The sequence below is a fragment of the Falco cherrug genome, chromosome 4 (assembly GCF_023634085.1).
Source record: "Falco cherrug isolate bFalChe1 chromosome 4, bFalChe1.pri, whole genome shotgun sequence".
Lineage (NCBI taxonomy): Eukaryota > Metazoa > Chordata > Aves > Falconiformes > Falconidae > Falco > Falco cherrug.
The window spans coordinates 56,834,556-56,853,689 of record NC_073700.1 but is presented as its reverse complement, the minus strand read 5'-3'; the positions used below and the strand labels follow the sequence as shown (position 1 = coordinate 56,853,689).

At 39.5% G+C, this 19,134-nt stretch overlaps 1 protein-coding gene across 1 annotated transcript in view; it reads right to left on the bottom strand.

Moving 5' to 3' along the window:
• LOC102048956 (sodium channel protein type 5 subunit alpha-like) overlaps nt 1–14,493 on the bottom strand; it is a 46,998-nt gene extending 32,505 nt beyond the window's left edge. The window contains exons 1-6 of the mRNA XM_055709922.1: nt 14,349–14,493; nt 5,644–5,927; nt 4,520–4,638; nt 2,792–2,899; nt 1,086–1,214; nt 237–328 (exon numbers count right to left, since the gene is read on the bottom strand). Coding sequence (XP_055565897.1) covers nt 237–328; nt 1,086–1,214; nt 2,792–2,899; nt 4,520–4,638; nt 5,644–5,898 — 703 coding nt within the window. The 5' untranslated portion in view covers nt 5,899–5,927; nt 14,349–14,493. The remainder of the gene's footprint in view (nt 1–236; nt 329–1,085; nt 1,215–2,791; nt 2,900–4,519; nt 4,639–5,643; nt 5,928–14,348) is intronic.
• Between the last annotated feature and the right edge of the window lie 4,641 nt (nt 14,494–19,134).

The window sequence follows — 19,134 nt, the reverse complement described above, 5'->3', positions numbered from 1 at the left end:
TTATAAGCATAATGAAAATAAATTAAATACAAGATTGTTTCTAACACTTGATTTATTCTGGCTTGGCCAATTGAACTGAGACACTCTTTGTGTCCACACAGATTGCTGTATCTGCAATCAGTGAAAGACACAGAAAAATAAAAAGGAAAAAAAGAAAAGGCAAAAGCCAACATTTTGATCAGAGCAAAGAGTCAGTTGTGAGTAGCAGAAAATATTCAGCAAATAGGATTTCTTACCTGGGACTACTGAAATGGTTTTTAAAGCTCTCAGAACCCTGAAAGTCCGAAGGACTGACATGCTCCCCAACTTACTAAACGCTCCCACGTACCTGTAAAGTCAGAGCATGATACGTCAAGTGGTTGAACAGTGTAAACAGGGCAATTATTTTACAGTGGTCATTTTTAATTGTCTGAGCATATTGTAAGTATTAATGAACTACATATCAAGGATTTGTCTGAAGACTTAAAAAATAGAAACACATTTCTTGATTATTAGAGTTTCCTTATGAGGTAGCTCTTGGCTTGTGCACAGCTGCTTTGGTGTCAGCATCTTAAAATATCATGCATTTAAAATATAAACAAAGACTCAAAATTATGCATTTCAGGCTGAAATATTGGCTGAACTGGTCCAATCTCCCTTCTGTAGCTGCTCTTAACCAGCATAAAAGCTTTCTAATTACTGCAGACTGAAGCTCAAACTGTCATTTTTTTGAGAAAAAGATCCCAAATTTAATCCACTGTCCTGGTGCCTCTACACATCGCTTTATTTCCAGACTCACACTTTCATTCACGGGATCAGTATGCCCATGCTTGACAGCCCGGCTATTCCTTTTCACTGCTTGCAATGCATCCGTTCCCATGCACTCACCGCTGACTACATCTTGCCCTGCACAACTCCATTCCCTTCTGGGAAGACTAAACCACTGTTACACAGTGAGTAACAAAAGAAGGAGTCAATGCCCTAGGTCATTTCAGATGCGGTTAGGACCCACAGGTTGTACTGCAGACAGCTTTTTGCACCACAGCAAGAACTTCAAATACAGAGCGCGAGCGCAGGTAATCCATATTTTATATGTTCCCACTTACGCCATAACGATAACACTGAAATCCAACCAGTTCCAGGGATCTCGAAGGAAAGTGAATTCATTTAGACAGAACCCTCTGGCCAATATTTTTATCAATGATTCAAAAGTGTAAATGCCAGTGAAAGTAAATCTAAGGAAGGGAGAAAAGTGCCAGAGAGGAAAACAGCAGTATTAGCAATTAACAGATGAGACACAGGCAGACTATTTACTGTCTGGGCCAGCAAACCAAGCCAATGCTGCAGAGAAGCACCGGGCAGACTGCTGGTGGTTTCCACGTGTTCCATCAGTACCTGACTCACATGGAGTTTGAGACAGTAGTTGACAGCAGTCTGGACCCAGCTATTAACATGCATGCCAGTGACGTGGGTTTTTGGCCTTCAGCAATTCTTTTTCAAACTCTTTCATGTACATCCCTGTAATTTAAGAAACACAGACCTCCTAGCTACTTGCTAAAACAAAGATCAAAACTAGTATCTTCCTCTGGTTTCAAGTGGCCAAGTGAACGTGTGACGTGTTGTGTATTACTTTGGGCACGCAGCATCCATTTCTGTGCAGGATGTTTAAAACACTTAGAGAAATACAAGAGTACGGGATTTTCAATTTAATATGGCAATTATTCTTATTAATGGAAAATTATCAGTAAAAGCTCTTCTGGACTTACTGAGTGCACTTATCATTTCAACAAGGCAGCGATCTCCCTACAGAATTCAAAAGGCATTCATTTGGTAGTCAGCAAATGCAGTGAGAATTTATATGGATGTAGTGCTTCCCTTTTCGTTTGGAAAGAAGTGTTCTGAAGTTACTGTTGCAATGCACTTCAATAGTAGTCTTGATGCCAATGGCAGACACAACTCTTATCTAACCTTTAATGCTCTCATAGGTAGGGAAGTATCTGAGCATCTTCTGGAGGCGTGTATATTAATACCATGCACAAGTCTTGTTCCTGCTTGCATGAGGATTTGCCATTCCCAGCTGTTTCACTGTCATGTAACATGAGATAGCCAGAAACAATTTTAGACCTGTATTTAAAAATAAGTATTTTGGAATCTTTTCCTTTGCATTAGGTGTTAGAATTATCAGAGCTCGTATTCGAACATATTTGTGCCAAACTGAAAAAGTGAGAGCTGAAATATTCCTTTTTAAAAAAATAAAACCATGGGATTATCCGGCTTAAGTGTGACTACAAAGGCATGGATTTATTGTGATATAACATTGCAAGTGTTAGCAGCGCTGAAGATAAGAGCTTTACGTTCTAACAGCATCCTGCAGGCCAGGAGCTTCTGACAGAATGTTTTATTAGAGCAAAACTCAGCATTTCAGTATTATTAAAAAGAATTTTCAAAGACAGCAACTCTTGATGTGCTTCATCAGCATCAGTAAGAATGGGAAATGTGTCTGGAAAAAGAGCAAATAATTACTGAGTAACTTCAGAAAGTGGGATAGCAAACTGGAGCAGTAGGACAGACAGGAAGGTAGTACAACAGCCAAACTACTTAATCTGCACTTACTGTCTCCTATAACACCACAGTTATTGTAGAGATTGAGTTTAAAGACAAAAATACTCCCCCAAAGCAAATAAAAATGAAGTCCCAACACAAGCAACTTTCCCTCTAAAACTCCCATAAACTATTTTGAGTAAAGGTAGCAAGTCTCAATAATTTAATATAACTACAGAATGAAAAAACATGCATACCCACAGATACTTACTCAATATACTTGTTCCATGAAGGAGATTGAGAAGCCTTAGAGGACTCAGTCACAGCCATGAATGCACAATTAGTTATAATAGTGCACATGATAAACAAAGTGAATAATGTAAGTCACAGGAGTGAAGGCAAAGAATATGACATTGATTCAGAAATGTAACTAAATATTCTATCAGCCATAGACGTAGTAACTGGTTTTGATCTTAAAGCACATGTAAGAACAGCATGCACATGTGTTCGCTGATTTTGAGTCACAGCAGATGACAACACACTACCATTGTTATTCATGCCATCTGGACTTCTGTACGGGCTAGAGATCTGCTGCTCTAAGCATTGCAAACTTGGTAAAAGCATCCTCAACCACTCAAAGAGCTGGAGGAAGGATGCATTTTTAGTTGCACTTTGTAGCATAAAAGTTTAAAACTTGCCCAAGGTCACACAGGTGAAGCCTGGACTTGACTCTAAATGGGCAGAACTGTGCTCTGCTGAAGGAACGGCGTGAAGTCTGCAAGGATTCTTGCAGGTGTCTCCAAGGTCTCTAGATGCCCATGTTTAGCCAACTCTTGGGGCTGCCCAGCTGCTCTCTGGGACCTGTTGACTATAGGGTGTGAGCAGGAACCTGGCACCTAGCTCATACGTAGACACCTAAGCTTAAGTGCCCGGATCTGGAGCAGAATCTCATGCCTTGGGCCATACCACACGTTCTGGCAATCCATAAGGTAGATGTGCATGGGAAAGACATCTAACCTTTCCATCATCCATCCTCTCCATCACCATAAAAAATTTCCTGGCTTTAGCTCTAGGCATGGTCAAACTCTCACAAACCCAGCAGCTGGACCACTAGTGTTGAAATGCCAACACCAGACAACCTGCTGTCCAGGGAAAGCCCCAGATGAGGGGTACCACTCCCAGGGATGTCTGTACCCTGCTACAATGGCAACTTTGGAACCATTGCAGATAACCCAGCACCACACAACCAGGAGATGGCTGGAACCCTAAAATCCACACAGGGGATAGAGCAGACACTACTTTGGGCCTGATTCAGCCCTGAGCAACAGCATTACTGTTCTGGCCTCGTTCCCCAGTGCCAAACTGGAGCAATACACCAGTGATTCCCATCCACTAATATTGAGATATGAGGGGGGATTTACATTGCCTTTCTATTCCAAAGGCACTCCCGGCAACAGCATGCTTGGAAATTTTCACTTTCATATACCGAAGATATATATATTTTTAATCTAGTTCCTTAAAGAAGCAAGTTTGCATAATTTTTCTTTCTACATATTTTCATATGTGTGCCTGCCTACCTCAGCCTTTTTTTCTTTAAACTTGGCCAATGGTTGATCGGCTTTGGCACATGAGCTGAATTTAATTCCTATAGTTTGGGTAAACAGCAGATGAGAAAGAGAACAGTGATCTTATTAGTCTTTTCACCAAGAAAGGTTTCAGCATGAGATACTTGTTTGTGAGACATCACTAAACCAACATCAGAGATCATTCTCGAAACACAAACCTGTAGAATATCAGGCTTCAATACAACACAAATCTATTTATTTCTAAAAGTAGCACAAGAGCACCTAGACAATAATAATTTCTAAGGTAATTCATAACTACAAGTAATCTGGAGTAAGGGAAAGGTTAGATTCATTCAATGCTCTAAAATACAAAAGCACAGGATTACTTAGGGTTTTGTAATCAAAAAGAGTTAATGAAGCCAACAAAAGGATATGAATGTACTAAAATTTTAATCGCTGCTCTTCGGATTGGATGGAAAGGACTGAGGATCCATAAGGCACGTGTAGCAGTAAATCTGAAGATTGTTTTCTGTTTGTTTAGCACCATGAAAGTCTTTAAAAATAAGAAAGAAACATGAAGTAAGTTTTTCAGGAAGTCGAACACAGATCATGTTTTTGTACTATATCCTGTTGTATCAGTGATGAGCAAGAGCTTGATTTGAACTTTAGTAATTTCTTTAAACGGGAAGACTTTTTTGCAATACTTTGCTATCCTTTCATCATAACCTGATGAAAGAGTTAATGCCCATTAACTGTCAACCTGCAAAAGAAGTCCTCAGCATGAACTTCTTTTGTAAACCTTAGGACTTGCAAACAGTTGTGCATACAACTAATCTTGCTTATGGCTGCTCTCTTAAAATAAATTGTGCCTCTCATTGAGCCAAGGCATACAGAGGTGGAGCGAAGAATTGCAGCCTTTATCATTATTTGCTGCTGTTGATAGTCATCCTGTAGCTCTAAGACTGTACAATTTAGTTCAAAGTATTAGCCGTTTCTCATGCAATAAGCATAAATTCCAGGGATTTGTTCCCATTTCTCTGTTCTTTATTGAAAATCATATTCTTCAATACTTTATGACTAGAATATGGAGCTTGACTAAGTAGGTTTTAAGGATTCATCAGCAAATGTTTTAAAATAATTTTTACACTTAGGTGATAATTTTTTGCACATCTAAGTGGAGCATAAGCATTGAGATGGAGAGGACCACATTGCTTCAAACTATGGAATTTAAGAAAGTCTACAATTTTACTCTCATTTCTTGTAGATCTGACTCAAAACTGCTTTCTCTTCCTTTATCCAGTTTCTTCTGCTTCCATTCTGATTCAAATGTTAATAAGTTCATTTAATTTAATTCCTATAATTCAAAATTAAGCTTTCTTTAAGAAGATTACAGCATGTCATTCAGCTGTGCCAACTGCAAGCATTATTATAACCTAGAAAAGGATGATAGTTTTTCCAAAGGGATATAAGCAAAATTGTTTGATGGATCATCCACATAAACTCTTCTTAGGAACACAATAAAACAAATTAAAATCCAAGCGTCTTGGTTGGTTCTAACCTTACGATCTTTGTAGTATGGGTCAAGATCCTCCAGTGGTTCCCCAATGAGCTCTGAAGGAGGACTCCCATAAAGAGCTGGTAACTTCTGGAAAGCTTTTAGGTCAAGTTGAGGGCGTGGTTTCTCCTCAGGTTTCTGGTCTATAGTAACTCTTCGACTATTCCTCTTGGCAGCGATTCTCTTTTTGATAGCAGCCAAGGATTCGTTAGTGAACTTACGGAAGTTGTTCGTACCAGGTAGTAAGAACTCAGCCATTTTTCATTCTTCTCTTCCTGTCACTAATTCTGTCCAAATAATAGAAATAAGTAGAAAGGAAGCACAGTAGCTCCATAACAGGTAAGTTATGAACATTAAACCCATTGCCCATGCATGGCTAATAACACAAACTCTCTGAACCATCAGCTTCTAAAAAGAAAAAAAAAAAAAGATAGGGTCAATACCTTTTTCAGTGAGATGCCTGTTCAGAATTTTTCTAAAATTATGGGTATCTGATAGATTTTGGGCAGATCTTTATATACTTAAAAGTCTCCTTAGATCACCTCATTTAACATACCTGTTACCTTAAATGCTCTTGAGCTGTTGTTCAGATAAAAACTAAGGTACTAGTTTAACCCAGTGTTTGGAAATGGGACAGTAAAGCCCATCAAACCAGAACAATATCAAATGTGTGGAAGCTGTGTCTGCAATAGAAGGACCAAGTATTAAATTAACTAATGAAGATGTAGCTGCTCAGATGGTTAACCCACCCTGGTGGTGTCAGCACAGGAACAAGCAGCATCCAGGCGTCAGGAGGTTTGTGACCCATAGAGTCTTTACTGACTGACATGTTGGACAGAAATGCTTGATCTGACAACTGTCAAGCACAAAGTTTATGTTTTATGCCCAATTTTCCGAAGAACAAAAGTGACATCATACTAGCAAAATACTTTGCATTATTTAATAGAGAATTTTGGTCAGGTCTTGGATACGATCCATTCAACTAAATGCTACCTGAGTCCATACTTTGGCAGTGCAGTGAATTCATCCTTCTTTCAATCTTCTACTTTAGCACTGTGAAAGGCTTCAAAGCAAGCCCATGAAATGCATGTACGTTGACAGTGAAAAAAATGAGAACGATACACAGAATAAGATGATCCAGACCTGCACCCTTGTGCTAAACTCACTCAAAAGCTCTATAAGGAGATTTCTCTAAAATATTGTCTTTGGTTATGACCTCTAGGAAGACACTGATCATTCATCACAGATTCACAGAGCTACTGAGCCAGTGCAGTCCCACCTGCAAACTGTGAAATGATCCCATCTGTTCGAGGACTTTACCCAGGATGGATCACTGCTGGGTCTGCATGGAAGAAGATCACATTAGAGGCACTCATCTAGGTCTTTCCACCCAGAAAATTTCACCACCACTTCAGTGTGTCCTTCAAAGCTGACTTCATAACTAGCAGTCAGTAATTAATCTTGGAAAGTTTAAGCTGTCCTCGCTGAACAACTGCCAAGTGACCTGTTCTTGCATTTTTCCTTTCCAGGTACAATATGCAACATCCCAGGAAAACACAAAGTCTGAATCAAGAGGCTTTGTTTTGCTGAAAATAGTTTTACCACTTGTGTGCTGACTCCCTGTATCTTCCCCTGCCATGCAACACCATTTCATTTCTCCCCAGAAAACATGATTTCAGCTTTTCCTCACTTTCCTGAACTGTAGGAAACCATCGTTGTAAGAACAACTGGAGGCCAGTGACAAACTAACTGCAGTGAAATCTTTTCATTTTTGCAGTCTGCCTGCCCCTCTCCCATTAAATAAGCACACAAAATTATAAATCTGAAAATTAACCTTTGCTTCCAGCACGAAATAGCAACATTTCTGGAAGAGAAATAGGACATTCAGTCAAGAATACTCATTATTTTATGCTTTTCAAGATCAAGCTAAGAGTCTGGAAGCTGTACATAGTATCGTAGCAAACATGAAAACTATAACATTACTCGCAAGTTTTCAGGTCTTCAGCTAGCCAGAGTGGCGTTTGTTTTGTTGATGCTCAGGGTAATTTAGATGTTGTGGTATCAGTAATGAGAGCTGTGAATGATGCATGAAATGACACAATTTCTGTGCAATGCACGGAGGGAATACAATAATTACTTTATTCTACTTTGTGCCAAATCATCCAGACATACCCATCCCTCCACACAGCACTTCCATAAAAGTCTACCTGGTCTCAAAATTTCACCATTAAAATTCTGGGTTTGTTGCAAATTTCTTTGTGGTTTTTTCTTATCTTACATTAAATCATCTTTCAAATCCCAGAAAAGAAACTTTGGTTACACTATTCTTCCTGAAGACTATTAGAAGGCTGATCAACACCTAGGAAGATAAGATGTTGCCAGCTAAAGCAAAGGATGGGGAAATGGAAGGCAGCATGAGGGCACGGAGAATCTGCGTGTTGCCGGCAGAGCTGGAGACCAGGCAGGAGAATCTTTCCTGGTGGTTTTATAAATTTCTCCACAGGTGAACAAACATTAAGAAATACATTAAGAAAAACATTAAGGAAATGAAGTCTTGTGCTTGCTGTCTCACAAGTCAGTAGCAAAATTTCCATTGACAGCAGCTGCAAGCCATGGAGCACAGGGCTAAACTACAGTTTCCATTCACTGGCATTTCTGAGCTACTCAGCCTAGTCCTGAATAAGATCTAATTATTATTAAAAATGGAGTAATGCAGAAAAAATATTCCTGATTTATTCAAGCATCTTAAAAATATTCCTAAAATAATTTCTGTTACTTATAGTCTCAGGGAAGATAACATACAAAGTACAGCTGAGATGTATTTAGGTTTTTATATGACCGAGGATAGACTTAGCAATTTGACTAAAAGAAGTAAAAAGTGTTAATGCAAAGTCCTTTTTGCCCTTGATGTCACAGATGCAGCAAAGTACCATTCTAGCCTTTTCTTAAGACTTGAAATACCTACAAAATAGTGTGACATTTAATGTCTCTTTAAAATGAAAAGTTTTCCTTTGACTGAAGAGCAGAGAATGCTTAATGAAATCAACATGACTGAAAAATAATAATAATAAAACAAAAAAAAAGTTATGATTTGTTCTTTTAGCTGTCAAAGGTATTTCCTATGAATTATTTCTCAAAACCCAAAATGTCTAGCTAGATAGCTTTCTGAAGTGAGGCTGATTTCTTCCAAACGTGTTTTCCTCCTTAGGAATATTCATTTTGACAAACTAGGAAACAAGCTTATTGTCAAAGATGTCTTCTCTCCTTTTCTTGCTATTCTAATCATCCCAATTCAATCCTCACTCAATGAATAAAAGTTGTTCTCCATTATTTGATTTCCTGGGTTCATGATCTATTACGGAAAGAGGTGAAAACTAAAGTAATAGTTGACAATTCAACTGTTTAGTTTTTATTTGAAAAGTCAACTAAAGTAATAGTTGACAATTACTGTGATCAGCACCACCAAGGTAATTAGTAATCAGACTGGCCAGAATTACCTTATTACTTTTTTTTTTTTCTTTAGCTTGGACGATTGCAATTCTTGTCTGTCCCTTTGGTTCAAAAATGCTTTAATAATATGCACAGAAATTCTCTTTTAAGTAACTGGAAGAACAGTTACTTGAAGATGGTATTTGAAAAGCTTTGTCCTATTTGAACAACTAAATTTTTTTAGTTGTCTTCAGTGCAGTTGATTTTGTACACTTTTGCATCTTACACAGTGATAACATCCAGTGCCTGGAGAAGCAAAATTAGGGACTCAGGACTGATCCAGCTGTTTGTATCTCCAGTAACTCTTTCAGGAGCCAAGAACAGCAATATGGATCTTGGAAAGCCATGCCAACTGCACCACCCAAAGTTACTGTGGGTGTGTTGCATCTTTCTATAACTAAATTGCCAGCAGGTAAGACGAATTTTTCTAGCACTGAATAAGGAATGACTGAGTTAACAGCAGTTCAAAGCTTCTGTAGAACTGGTCTATTCTTTCCTTAAAAACTTTTCTATATTTTGAGGCAGATGATTTAATCAAACCAAAGTGACATTGTCTTAATGGTCTTTAAAACATGTATGATAATATCTTTTTTATATTAACAATGCAATTTTTTAATCATAGAATAATTCAGGTTGGAAGGGAACTCGGGACGTCTCTAGTTTAACCTGCTCCTCAAAATGGGTCGGGTCAGTCATAAGATCGGGGCTTTATCCAGGCAAATCTCCAAGGACAGAGACTGCACAACTTCTCTGAGCAATATGTTCCAATACTTGACTGTCTCAATCCATTTGGACGCCTTGTTCTTTCAGTTTATGCCCCTTGCCTCTTATCTTCCCACCAAGCACCACTATAACAGAAAAGAAATAAAAATATTGCATTAATTTGAAAAGCAAAAGACACACACACACACACTTGCCCTATGCCTCTATATAAGGAAAACAAATATTATTCCTACTTCAGCCCATTTAGTTTACCTGTTTAGAGCAGCCTACAAGAAACATCTCACAGGTTTGAGCACCACCATCCAGCGTAGCTCCATTCAGGTTGCCAAAAGAGACAATGATCGGCATGTTTGCCCATTAGTTTCCCACCTTTAGAACATTACACCTTACCTGAACTGAGATGTGGCACCATCCTTTGAATATTCCAGGTGCAACCCCAGAATTTTTTTACCTTCTCCAGACAACCTGGCCAAGAGCTCCAGTCCCTGAGTCTCCCAGCATGATGTCCGAATGAAAGATGGCAACAACTGATCTAGCTACCCTATACCTCCTTTTCAATCAACACCACAGAGGGCACAGACCAGCTAATGCTAAGGAAACATATAGATTAAGATGCATGAAGAGTTCTGCAAAATGCAACTGATTTTTTCCATTGCCTATAAAACTTAGCATGAGATGAATTCCACTCTTTTCATCTGGCTTTACAGTTTACAGTTCCCAGCACTGGGGAATGAAGGTAGCAAACAGTGTGGATATCCACAAAATGATTTAAAAAGACATGATAAAGCTTGTTAGCATTCATCCAGAAGCCCCTTTTGGTGGGATTCATCTCACCACACTGCGGACATCTGAGTTAGACAGCTCCATCTCCACCAGCACTCCAACTGCCTGCTGAGACACTCTTTCAGAATGAAACGAATCACATCTCAGGGTGCCAGCTGACTTCAGTTGATGACCTGAGATATCTCAAATGAGATGAGATAAAGTGAACTGTGCACCCATTTGACTTTCTCTTTTTGCTGCCCCAACTGATGGACAGGTGCTGAACTTCCAGAGATTAGTTATTCCATAGTCAGTGGTAGGACCGGGCAAACATCATTAGTAACCAACAGACCGTGAACACATAAAAATTCTAGGCTTGCCTTATATTACATTCCTTTCTTGATGGGTACTTACAGGACAAGACTTCTTAGCAATTAGTGAAGTGTTAAGTCACATTTTCTTTTCCATGGTAAGGGTGGACTAATTTTCAGCTACTTTGCTATCATAAATAATTTAAATCTGTGCAGAGATCACTTTCGGTAAGTGCTTGAGCAAGTCAATTGACAAGTTGTCATATGGCCAGTTGCAAGCACTGAGGAAGTTAAGATACTCTGTGGCACCACATGAATCTGAGAGAAAAGAGCTGAAAAGCTTTTAATGACCATAGGCTAGTGCATGGCTGTAGGAGTTAGGGTGAGTTAGGTATAATCAGCATAGTTATTAGCATAAGCCCATGAACTTTAACTGGTAGCTTTGATGTGCCCAGGGAAGAAGCCAAACCATGGAAAGCAAACTGCTGGTCGTCAAGAAGTGCAAAAGTGTTCAGAAGTGGCCAGAATAAGGTTGTGAAGGCCAACAGTAAACGGGACAATGACAGCACAGTTTGATGTGAGTACATCAGCGAGGCATCCCCTACCCATGCCCATAACGAAGGACAGTGGGGGCAGAAGACAATGAAAGACTGGTGGGAAACACCATGACTCAACACCAGGATGCCAGACCATCTCTCCAACCTCTGAGGAACCCAGGGTGTGGAGAAGACCCCAGGAAACCCCACAGCCCAGGACCATGCACGGCATGGCTGGAGCTGCAGTACAGGGAAGCAATGTGCTCACCAAACAGCACGTGCCTGTGACTGAAGTGTGCTGAGAGCCAGGTCCATTGATCCTCCACACTGTGGTCTTATATGGTGACAACTGCATAGAGACTAAGATAATAATGTCCTTCCCATGCTGTTACCGAGAAGATTGGCCGGTTTCTGGGCACAGATGACAGGGCATTAAAGCTCAGGTGTGCAGTTTTACAAAGCAGAGAAGAGACTCAGCCCTCTCCTAACCTGAATATTACGTGTGCTTAGAAAGCCCAAGTGAAATGGAACATATCTCAATTTTGAAGTGCCATACCATGAAATATCAGCTGGTCTGGGGACAGATTTAAGAAGCAGGGCTGGACAGCGTGAGTTTCTCATTCTTCAACCCCATGAAGAAAGGAAGAGGAGGAGGAAAAGGAGGAGGAAAGGAAATTCATTCATTTCACCGAGCTTGGCAGGCTGGGGCCTGCCAAAGGGACAGCCATGGAAGGAAGGAGCATGTGCTGCAGGTTACATTGAGCAGCCAGGAGAGGGGCAAGTTGTGATTTTTAACCACATATTTTCTATAATGCTGTACTGAACCGCCTGCGGAGTTTATGGATATTCAAGCTTTGCAGCAAACAGTGGGGATCTGAACTGTCTTCAGCCTGAAGGAATGAGAACGAAGCTCTCACTGTCTGCAGCCAGCCAGAGGCTAAGGGCACCTATGTAAGAGTTGCTGCAACTGTATTCGTGTGACATTAATAAATGGTAACTTGGTTTTTTTGCAATTCATATTTAGGGCTCTAAAGGCCATACTGCTGATATGTCAGATTTTTTTCTTGTCACATGCAAGCAGTGTTTCAAATGTGGTTAATGTGATTAATGGCTCTATAAACTTTTAGCTCATATTAATATGACTTGATTGCAACTAGCAAAAGCTATAGAAAGTCAGTGAAATACAGAGATCGGATTTTGGACTGATACCATTAACAGAAAATACTAAATGCACTAAAAGTATCACAGATTTGCTGTTTTGTAGTTCTGAAGATTGGTTTCATCATGTACATTTTGATACAGAAAGGTCTTTTAGCAGCTGAATATATGCTTTAGAGGACAAAACTTCAGATACAATATAAAAGAAATGTTTCTCCCCAAGATCATAACAGAAGTGGTCCATGAAATAAAATCTGGAAAAAAACACCCCTCCTGTTAATAAGAGTGAGAAAACTTTTCACATCAGTTTGCAAAACAAACCCCTCTTGAATATACAATTTAAATTTTGATTGCCAGAAGTTCAGGGATTCCACAAGTTGTACAAAATTTTCAAATTACATGGTCTTTTGTTTGCCACATTTTTCTACACAGAAACATTTTTCTAAATAAATTAAAATGTATCTAAACAGAAGCCAGTTCTGAACAACCCACTTGCACACCTCGTGTCATTATTAGGCTCCTCACTTTTCATGATTAACTTTATGATTTGCCCTTCTCATCCTACAGAAAGAAATCCAAATTTCAAAGAACTTTTCTCCATTGGTATGGAAAATAGCCTCAGGTTAAGTCAAATAATTAGAAAGAAAATCAAGATGTAGTACAACAAAAAATCAAAACTTATGAAAGATGACAAAGGAACAGTACTGGTACCATGGGATGAACCTCCAGAGCACCTGGTTCTCTGAGGTCTCTGTACTGGTTACGTCCACAAGTTTATCATCCCTATCAACCTAATAAAGCACTTTCCTATATCGTACAGCTCTATTCCACTTAAAATCATTTCTCAAGAGGCTTACCTGTTGTCTCTGTGGTGAACTGAACACACATAAACCACTCCGAGCAGATAAAAGCTTTTGCAGCTGCTTCAAATGCAAACCTGAAATGTTTAATATCTTCTGCTTCATCAAAGCAAACAGACCATTTCTGTGAGTTTTAAAAGACTGCCTTCTTTTCTATTGCGAATTCACCACCTAACAGCAAATTGTATGTTCTTCTGATTGCATAATTTGTTAATTTGCTTCCCCATCAAAATTCATGTATTAGTTTATCTGCTCCAGTTTATCTCGATAAAAGCATTCAGCAAACACAGCCCAGCATATTCCAGAATTAAAAAAAATTCAATTAAGCCTTTTTAAACAAAAACCACATTCATTTAAAATAAGATCCATTCTTCTTAAGTCTCAAAAAATAAATGTTAGTATCAGAACAATGTTACTAAGCATAAACCTATGTAAGAGAGACTAATGTTACAAAACCTAATGTTACTGAAATTTTTCTCTTTACTTTGAAATAAGTATTATAACTAAAGAATCTGAGATTTGTATATAAAATATATCTCTGCCACTTTTATGCATAGAAGAAAACCTTCCTTATATACCTACTCACTCTTCTATGTGTTATTTTTGACCCTAGTTAACTCATCTCAGCAAAATAACAAGTCAGAAACATAGGGGAAACCCCTGTGCAAGCATATTGCACAGGAGAGAATAAATACTCACTCCTCCCCACTTTCATTTTCTTTTACACACCACTCACCCAGAAAAAAAGTTTCTGCTCAGGTCCTTTAAAGTCTTTCAGGCAAATAAAAGGTCACTGAATCCTGCAGGAGACCCTACCACAAACCATCTTTTTTCTAAGAAGAGAAAGTGCAGCAAACCACAGGACTTACATTATTTTCCATCCTGCTCAAAGGAAGGTTCAAGGAGTCACTTCTTTCTATGCAAGACAAACATATCTCAGCCCAGTTATCCCCCAAGTAATAGTTGGAAAAAGCTCCTCGCTGCCTTTACCATCCCTATGTCCCCTTTCAGCAATCCCTCGCCACTCTGGCAATACTCTTCCTTCAGGAACTGTGTTATTTGTACATGGGGGGTGCGGAGGGAGGCGTCTATTTAGCCATCAGACTAACTGATGTGATTATACAAGGTCTCACGGGAAAGGCTGTAACCTCAGTAAGCAAAGCTGGGGAGGCTCCGAGCTGAGTATTTCTTTAAGGTATTGTTCCATCTCTGGATTTCTGAGTGTCTCACAGAAAATCGGGAGTGAAGCAGAGCAAAGTAGATGGGAAAGGTGGGGGAAATGTGTCTGTCAGCCTCACAGTGAGAGCTGTCTGTACAGTGACAGTATTTTTATAAAAGGCCTTTATATTTTATTTGAATATTTCCACTTCAGTGCTCTGCTTTAGTAAAGTCAGAAAATGTGCGATGCTGAATCTATAAACTAAACTGAAAGACTATGACTGAAGCTGGGTAGAAGGCAGGAAAACTGATGACTGTTACCTCTCTGGATCTGTGTGCGTATACTTGTACATATATGTGTGTATGTATATACGCACATATATATAAATTAAATGCCAGCACATCTTTATGATTCAGATTAATGATATACAGATGATGATATATGCAAGGAGCAGGTGAGGAACCTGGAAGAGTTCACTCACTGCTGGAACCTGCAACTGCTCCACGGCTGAAGCCGCTGTTGGGTAGGACAGGAGAGAGACTTTATCTTTGCAGCTATGCCTGCTCTGCTAGAAAAGAGGGACAGGGCTCATCCTCTGGCCCTGAAGCTAAAAGGCACAGTAAACTTCTGTCCGTAAAACTAAATTTTCTTATTCTTCAATAACAGGGAAGTAAAACAAAAGTCCTCCCCTCCGAGGAGGGACCTGTGCAACTTTGGAGGTTCCTGCCACTCCTGCAGGAGAACCAAGATTTCTCTTACTGACTGTACCCGTTTCTCCGTGTGGTTTTGTTTAGGGACAGAGCATGACCTCGCTTACAGTCTGATCCAAAGGCTCCTGAGTGCAGTATTTCTGAATTACCCAGCCGGCGGAAATTTCAAGGCAGAAGGAAGACATCTTCTTTGCATTAAGCATTGGCTGCACAACAGGAAAATTTAATCACCAGACACTGGAGAGAGAAGCTAAGGCTGACACATTCATTTCAAATAACACTTTGCTTTCAGGACATCTAATATTTCACCTAGGTAAAATGGGATGAATCAAAGGAAGGAAAGCCAAGTGACCCCTGGATGGAATATGAGATGGTACCTCTGCAGCATGAGAATGCGTTAAAGATACGAACACTGTCTAGACGCAGAAGATCTGGGTGCTGGATCCTTCCCTATGCTAAATACAGTCAGGATCAATATAACAATTGGTTACCCCATCTGTATTTCGTTCTTAGCAGTTTTGGATGAGGTAGAAGAGACACCTTCAAGAAAATAGTCTTGCAATATACTGAGACAAATGATGTTTTATTTTCTGTGGAATTTGGGTTGATTGATTGCCAATCTCCCTCTATCTTTAAAGTTACCTTCTTTCAAAGTATGTAGGACTGTAAGAAATTGGGGAAAGGAGTCATGATGGTACACCAGGTCTCTAGCTTTAATGCACTGGTGGAACATTGTCATCTTTTGGCAAAAGCTTTAGTTCACTGGGCTCTGAATTTAATGACAGTGTTGATGTAGGAAATTAAATTATGTCTTGGATGCTTTGGACAGGGCACTGCTCAGAAGGTTTCATGTCATGGGAAAAAGCACATCTGTAATGATCAGAAGGACTATTCACAAATGAAATTAGGAAGCCTCATGGCAGGTTAAAACAGAGAAGAGATTTATTAATCCATCTGACTTCACAATGGTCACCACTATCACACTTTAAACACTTTTAAATACATCACCTACAGTAAGTAGCATGGTCGGATCAGTCACACGAATCTCAGACTTCATGACACAAGCTCAGTTCATATTATCTCTTGTTCCCTGCAAGCTATCTGTCTTACATAGCTTTAAACCCATTAATTTTATGAAGTTTGAGCTGTCTGAAGCTTTGCTTACCTACCCGTGAAGATGGGTAAAGTTCGCCTCCTTTGTATAAACATCTGCACCTTGCATTCATGTGGAGGGAACAGACAAATAATAAATATAGATTTAAAAATATATCTACGCCTCCCAAAGAAATATATGGATGTCCAATAGGATTTTCAGTGCCTGAATGACATTGCGATCAATATGATGTAAGCTTCTAATCACTTTTAAGAATGCCACTATAAAGTGTCTCTAACATCACCTACATAGATAACTTTCATATCCATCTCCAGTGCTAATTTACTCGCATTTCACCCAAAGTTATAGACAAAAAGCAGACTTGACGCAGTGGCTAGTCTTGCCTTCGTCCCTATTTGCTTTTCTCCTCTGCTTTGGGGGAAAGATAGCCTGCAGTTTCTAGAGGCAAGAAGGAATTTCTGTCATCTAAGGGTGAACAAAGACAGTGGGTTGATTGGCACAGATGATGTGCAGCTGTAGCTGTTCCTGCAAGGTGGTTAAATAGCTCTGAGGAGTAGGGGAAGAGAGCCTGGATGGAGGAGGAAAAACCCTGATGTAGCAGACACAAGGAGCAATGTGGTCTGGCGGATCAGCATAGACAGTAGAACCTGACAAAGTGAAGCCTTGTTGCAACCTGCTAGCTTTGCCTGTGCTGCGATAGTCATCTATGGGTGGAATGGGAAAGCAGGAATGGCATCTCATGTCTATCTCTGACTTTCCCAGGTCATGGTACTAACCTTGAGATGGGCAAGTTACTTGTCAGCTTTGGCCCAGGCTGAATCAGAGATAAGCTTAGCTCTCAGTAATTATGAATATCCCAGGGTGTTTTCAAAGGGCACTTTCTCCTCCAGGTTGCATTCAAAATACATCCCTCGGTGGCGGTGGCGTACAGAGTTATCCAAGCCCTTTGATGACCCATGATGAAGAGATAACCAAATCAGCTGTAGCAGTCAATGAGTTTTACCCCGTGACTGCTTGGGAAAGGAGGTGCCTCACATCATCCATGCTGGGAAGGGTCACAGCTCCCTGCAGAGCCTGCAAAGGGCAGCAAATCCCTGGAGACTGCGGAAATGCCTAATTGCAATAGCTGAACAAAATGCATGTTTATTTAACAGTGAGAGAAGCAGTTATCTAGGCTCTGTTGACCACGCTGATGAAATCTCCCCTGAGTATAAACAGGAATCCAGACATGTCCCACCTCCTTTTAAATGTATGGGGAGAAAGTAGAGATTCCCTGCTGGACAGGGAAGGGTGAGGCACCTTTGGCATTGACTTTTGCTCCCCTGTCCGAAATTAAATCCTCATTTTGCCCACTGAACTCCCAGCAAGGCTCTTTAAGCCCCCTCTCCTCCATCAGTAGGAAAAGAGAAAGATCTCCAACCTCAGCAAATTCAAGTTGATGAGAGCATCTGGAGGGAAATAAACCTCAAAGTAAAAGATATTTTAAAAAGTAGAAATGTAAATGCTGCTGCGACAAAATTTCAGCCTTGCTAAATGAAGAAGACGAACCAAACACCATTACCCACTTGTAAAGAAAACATACAGAAATAGTCTTTAAAAAAATCAAGGTGTTTAGAAGGAAAATGTACAGAGGTATTTAAGAAGCCGAGCAATTTGCAAATGATACAGAAATGGCTTAATGGGAGTAGGCAAATATTTGATGTTAATGGATATTTGAACTTGAGAAAAATTAATACTTAAAGACAAGCGAAATGTATTCATGTGATGTATGTTTGCTATTAGAAAAGAAGAATATTCATTAAATGTAAAGTAGTTTAATCTACAATAAAGCTGAATAGTCAGCTTAAAGTGAGATTCAAATTGCCCTTCAGTTTCACCCCCCACAGTGTAGCAGTAACTTTAAGGTAGGGAATGGTTACTTAAAACTAGTACAAACCAATTTCATTTCTTAGTTCCTTTTAAAATAATCTCCAACTTATTTTTGTGTGTTTCCTGATGATGTTGTAATTGGTATGTGTGTTCTTACCTATCCATTATGGTAAATTATGCTGCTTCATAGCAATTTAAGAAATAATGAATGGAATGTAGATTGTGAAAAATTATATATCAGGTGTAGCAATCAGTCAGTATCTATCCAGGTTTTTATACCGATTTCATTGCTATAGTAACAGGGACACAATAGTGAATACAATGGCAGCTTTAATTGGGAGAAAGCTCATGAATTGCACAAGTGCAATCAATTTTTAATATGTCTGGGATCTCACACCACCACCAGATTTAGTAAAGATTATTTTCTGGTCCTTTCTGAAAAGTTCAGTACGATTTGGAAATCTTAACTGTGAATTCCTTTTGCATTTCACGATCGTCTTCTTTTAAGGATACAGTGTGGGTGTCCGTTTTGTGACTGCCCCCAGGTTTCGATTTCATAAAGACGCACCCCCCTGAACCATTTCAGCTGCACAATGTCAGGGAAAGGAGAGGAAAACCAAACAGAAAGCATTACTATCTAACGTGTAAAATAGACCTGAATTATTCATCTGGGAAAGGAAAAATGTCAGTGTTGTGATACCTTTTCTTCTCTGTTCCTAACAATATTTCAGCGTTAACACTCTTTGACAGATTTCAGATATGCAATGCAGAATTATATACTCATTAATCAAAAGAAACCTTAC